Source organism: Pollicipes pollicipes, unplaced genomic scaffold (genome assembly GCF_011947565.3).
Source record: "Pollicipes pollicipes isolate AB1234 unplaced genomic scaffold, Ppol_2.1 Scaffold_4295;HRSCAF=5057_pilon_pilon_pilon, whole genome shotgun sequence".
Classification (NCBI taxonomy): Eukaryota; Metazoa; Arthropoda; class Thecostraca; order Pollicipedomorpha; family Pollicipedidae; genus Pollicipes; species Pollicipes pollicipes.
Window position 1 is genome coordinate 29,032,888 of NW_023596461.1, and position 5,584 is coordinate 29,038,471.

Genomic DNA, 5,584 nt, shown 5'->3' on the forward strand with positions numbered 1-5,584 from the left:
CCCTGGGGTACCGGATGAATTTGGTAAGGGAAATCTTAGCCGTGCCGACGCATAACTATCAAACGGAGTACCGTTAGGGAAACCATGTGTCTGCATAATCGTTTTTCATATTCACATGCATGAGGGCGTCATTTCGAAGAATACGCAAAATTTGACACTAACTAGCCTAAGTCAACTAGCCAAGGCAAATGCAATGAAGGCTGAATAGGTTATCCCAACGATGGTGTCAGTTAGGTACCCATACAGCAAGTGTTCACGTACTTAGAAGTAAACTTGTCCGATCTTAGCCACATTTCCGAGGAAACATTGCAAGTGTTTAGGCCAATGCGCGACCTGTAGTGTTGTTTTAACTCCCAATTTCGGTATCGATTATATTTAAATGGAATGAGATCGAAAACAGTCACCCAACCTTCGAATTTCAACACATTGTGCCGGGTGGATGCACCCTTCTGATCATGAATCAACTAATAGCCAAAGCATATTCCGACGCAGAATGTTATCCACGCAAAGAAGTTTCGAAGCAAATGTTTTACAATTTTGTAACTTTGTAGCCTTTGGTCTGCCTTTTCTTGCCTACCGTTTCCATTCCATGTATGTATCTAGCATGCGCCATGCAGCATTTGGAAGACAAGGCATTGACAACGTTTTTTGAGCGTCATTTTGTTCCGACCTTGCATCGCAATCGCTGCTCCTCCCCCTAGGTCGCCGAGCTCGCTTGAGGTGTTGAATGTTCCTTCAAAGAACCGTTAGTTAAGCTGGAATCAGCATTGTTGCAGTCAAGAAAAAGGATCTTGTCTGCAGAGCAGGGGCGGATCGAGCCTGGAGTCGTGTTGGTTTTTTTTGGGGGGGGGGGGCAACCGTTCGTTGCTAGCTGGTTGGTGTGGGATCCGAGGGCCAGTGCACTTATCAGACACGATGTTTGCGCCGAGTATGACTAAGCCGCATGAACATGCGTTTTGTTTTGATATTTGAATCCCTGCTAACTTTTCTTCGTGAAGTTTCTTTCGAAACGGAAAGAAATGTTTGATACCGCACCATCAAAGTTAAAACAGACTGTGAGTAGAAAAAAACTTGTATGAAGTTCTGGGAATGTTTTGGGGGGGGGGGGCAAAACATACTCTCAGAGGTTTTGGGGAGCCATGCTCCCCCCCCCCCCCCCAGGATCCGCCTATGCGGCAGAGTGTCCACCTTTTGTTTGTTTCCTGGTGCACTCCCTAGGAATTTTGGCCTCCTTGCGGGCGTGCTAATACTTGAAACGGGTGTCATGTTTTAGAAAGGGGCCGTTTGATATATATATATATATATATATATATATATATAAACAACTCTCTACTCTCCATCCAGAATATGAGCTCCCTGGTTTATAAAGGGGGCACCCAAGTTCGTAATGGGGGAGGAAAGCTGGCTCTAGACGGTCTTGGGCCTTGATTTTGAACTGGTATAGATGAGACACCGTATCGGTGTTTTCTTACAGCAGCTTTCACTCTGGGATAGGAAGTTTACAATTTACGAAGAGGTAGTCACGAAGATAACATTGGAAGTAAGACGTCTTGCGTGGCGTGAACAATTAGACCAACGGAGCCGGACATCCCGAGATGTCCGGGTACCAACGGGTGCCACAAGACATGACAAGGCGTTGAATTGTATACTCTGAGTGGTTACTTAATATAAGATGATCCGTTGATCCAGAATTCCTTCGCCAATTCACACATAACATCGCTAACAACTTTGCTGGCATATGATGGTTCCACGACATTACTGCTACAGCAAACATTCCCACCGACAGGAGTGCTCCGACACTACTTCTACTGCCAATACTTAAGTACACGACGCAAGTGGTACCTAGTAAATGCATGCCACAAAAAAATTATACCCGACGTTCCTTTATTGCAAAAGCGTATACAACAATCGCTTATACGTGACGTTATTTCTTCCGTAAAGCCTTATACGCCACATTAATATTACATGACAAAATTAGTACTTCAAGCAATTAAACCCGACATTACTTCTACTGCAAAAACGTATGCAATCATTGATTGCACAAGACATTACTTCTACCACAAAAACTTGAACTCGACATAAGTGGTACATCAGAAAGCTTATACTTCAAAAGCTTATTCCCGCCATGGTCTCCACTGGGAAAATATATTCCACCATGGCTTATACACGGCATTGCTTTTACTAAAAAAACTTATTTGCGACACTAGTGCTGCGCGACAAAACTGAAGCTTAATAAATGTAGATCTTTAGTTATTTCTACTGCAAAAAATGTACCGTCTTCACATATACGCAGCTTTAACTCTACTGTTAATGCTTGCCGTGGAGGGCGACATGCGTGTGAAAACCTGTCAAGGGTGAATGAACAATGCACAGGTTATGAAGGAATCCCACCTTGGCAATGCTGAAATTAAATGTTCAAGAAATTGAAAAGAAAAGTTGTTCGTTCAGTATGGTGCGTGGTTTTGTCGATTTGCAGTGCTTGATGCATAAGCAAAAGTAAAAGCAAAAGCTAGCAAAAGTTCAATGACAGACGGAGCTATTTTAAGTATTAGTTCTGTGGTGTAGCACTAGTGTCTTAAATAGGTATGCATATATATATATATATATATATATGCATATATATATATATATATGCATGTATATATATGCATATATATATATATATATATATATACAATAGAAGCAATGTCCGTATAATTAAGGACTTTCTAAGTTTTTCAGAAAATAACATGACGTATATGAGTTTTCAAAGCACCCGTTCTATCGTGTAGCACTCATCTTGTGTGTAAGTTTTTGCAGAATAAGCAAAGTTACGTATAAGTAAAGTCTGCACAAAGATCAAGTTACCAGAAATTTATGCCTGGTCTGTGTAAGCTTTTGCAGTAAAGGTAACGTCGCGTATCACTATTGCCATAGCACTCCTATCGGTGAGAGTGTATGCCGGCGCTCTTATGCCGTAACGCATATGAGAGTTCATCAAAACTCGCAATGCTAATATAAAGAGTCAATTTTATATTAATTTGAAACACCGTATCGCCCTTTGCTGATGTTAGTCCAGTGCACGGCAAAACACGATAAATGATTCAAGGCCTCAGTCTTTCTCGGTTCAGGCCACTCAGTCCTGCGCTAGAAAGGCTAAAACAAATGAAACATTCTTTTTTAACACGAACGCTGTTCATGATATTGATATGAGACCAAGATAGAGCCACACCTCAGGCCTTTTGCTATTACCCCATACGTATTTATTTCATTAATTATCGTACCCATGACGGTCTAGGTATTTTTGCACTGTCGAGGTTGTTTGGCGAGGTCAGAAACAACCGACTGACAGAGACTGAGGTAAACTTTCACAGATGTCTAAAGTTTTCTGCAGCATTCAGGCGTTATAGATCCTACAAACTCCCTGTTTTTTCATGTTTAACTGCCCATGCGAAGGCGGTACAGTTGCGGGATAGGAGCCAAAGCTGCCACATTGTTTAGATCCGCTAATAATGCCTCACCTCAAACGGTAAATCTGAACGGTCGCACCTGACCCGAAGGCAAACTTCAAACCAAAAGCTTTCCTAATTTGAGATATGTGATTTACGGTAAAGCCAAAGTCATAGTTCCAGACAGGTGTGAGCTAAGGTTTTATGGTTGGGGGTGAAGATGTGCTTACATCACAATCTAGAGTCAAAAAAGCCCACATGAGGGTTCTGAATAAGGCGAGGGTAGGATAGAGACCCTGTGATCCCCTGGGTGTCCACCACCCCATTCCAGATAATGCTACTTCATGGGTTCATGCGGTTGGGTTCATGAATTGCCGCCGAGACCACCAGCGAAAGGCAATCCGCTCACTCTTACGAGGCCCATGACATCATGGTGCGGTTACAGTGTACAGCATCTAGCATTACTGTCCTCGTGGCTTTATAGAGGCCTATGCTTACGTGAACTTCGTGCGAGTGGTCGACAGTTTTGCACCTGAGATCATCGCCGCCTTCTGCATCACAAGCACGGAGAGTTCTGGGACGAAGACTGCTGATGCATATCAAGAGCCAAGTTACCATCACTGCATAACAAACGTGCAAACATGCACCGGCTGGCCGTGGCCACATGCAGGCCTGGGCGGAATAGTATTCAACCTTCTGGTCTGAGTTGTTAACATCTTGGTGCCTGCTCACGTCGCGCTGGGAGCTGGAAAGACCGGCACCGAAGGCGGCCTGCGGCAATCGGAAAAACCGGCACCGGAGGCGGCCGGCGACAGCATTCGCCGCCACCTCCAGCCGAGTCGGAGAGCCTGGGCCAGGGTGGCCCGTAAAACGGCGCGCGGCCGCCGTGGTCCGCAGACGAGGCGAGATGGCCGTGCTGAGTGCCTGCCTGCTGCTGACGGTGGCCGCGCTGGCGGCGCCGGGCGTCGCCCGGCCGCTGAAGTCGGCAGCCCTCTGCCCCGGAGCCGACGGCTGTTTGGAGCGACGGCGGCGCTTCCTGCCCGACCTCAGCCTCCGCCTGGAGGACGCAGGCGCCCTGCAGGTCGACAGTGTGGAGGACGAAGACGAAGACGAAGACGAGGGGGCGGAGCTGCGGCGGCGACGATCGCCGATGCGCCGGCGCGGCAGCAAGGAAAGACGCAGAAAGCATTCGCGCGAGCGAGGGCGAGGAAGCTGCGAGGATGAAGAAGACGGAGACACGCCGGTGGACTCTGATGAGGACTCTCGGGACTCTCGGGAGTCCCGAGAGTCTCGGGAGTCCCGAGAGTCCCGAGAGTCCCGGGAGTCCCGGGAGCGGAGGCGCGGAGGACGCTCCAAGCAGCGAAGATGTCGCCCGAAGAAGAACAGCAGGGAGAGGGAGTCTTCTTCTACGAGCACAACTACAACAACGACGACCACTACGCCTACATCTACCACGACCACCACGCCAAGCACAACTACTACTCCATCCACGACCACCACGGCAAGCACAACTACTGCTCCAACCACGACCACCACGCCAAGCACAACTACCGCTCCAACCACGACCACCATGCCAAGCACAACTACTGATTCAACCACGACAAGCTCTACAACAGCATCTACAACGACACCGAGCACAGCGTCTACTACTCCTGCCGAGCCCTAAACGCTGGCTGGTCATTACGACCCAGCCAGGAGGAACGGCAAGACACGTTTGGTAGGTAATGTAAGCTTCCGTTTTGATACCGTGTTTTTATCTGTATAGCTCGCGATTCTAGTTTTTGATCCATCATTACATCGTCATTAGGCAAGCCGAGGAACACTACTGACTCATGAAAACGACGGCCTTAGGTCTATTGTTGCGCAAAGTTTATGTGACCTGTTTGTTATCCAAACATCGCACTATGAATACATAAACGGTCTCGATTACGTTTTCTGTTGTTGTCTTTTTGTCTGCTATTATTTTTACATTGCGTGTGCGGCTAACGAAATAAATGATCTTCTGTAGGTCATATACCCGCACAGGTCACAGTTGTGAAATGTGAATGACTTTATACGGCAGTTTGTTTCATACGGCAGTTACGCACCGCACGCAATAGAAGCCACAGCATTGGTACTGTCTGCAGAGGGTGTAGGTGGTCATCACACCGAGATCA

At 47.0% G+C, this 5,584-nt stretch overlaps 1 protein-coding gene across 1 annotated transcript; it reads left to right on the forward strand.

Moving 5' to 3' along the window:
- Positions 1 to 4,270: 4,270 nt before the first annotated feature.
- LOC119097402 (uncharacterized) lies at positions 4,271 to 5,018 on the forward strand. Its single transcript, XM_037220445.1, has 2 exons — positions 4,271 to 4,668; positions 4,728 to 5,018. Exons 1-2 carry the CDS (start codon positions 4,336 to 4,338, stop codon positions 5,016 to 5,018), a joined length of 624 nt encoding a protein of 207 aa, XP_037076340.1. The 5' UTR covers positions 4,271 to 4,335.
- The last annotated feature ends 566 nt before the right edge of the window (positions 5,019 to 5,584 follow it).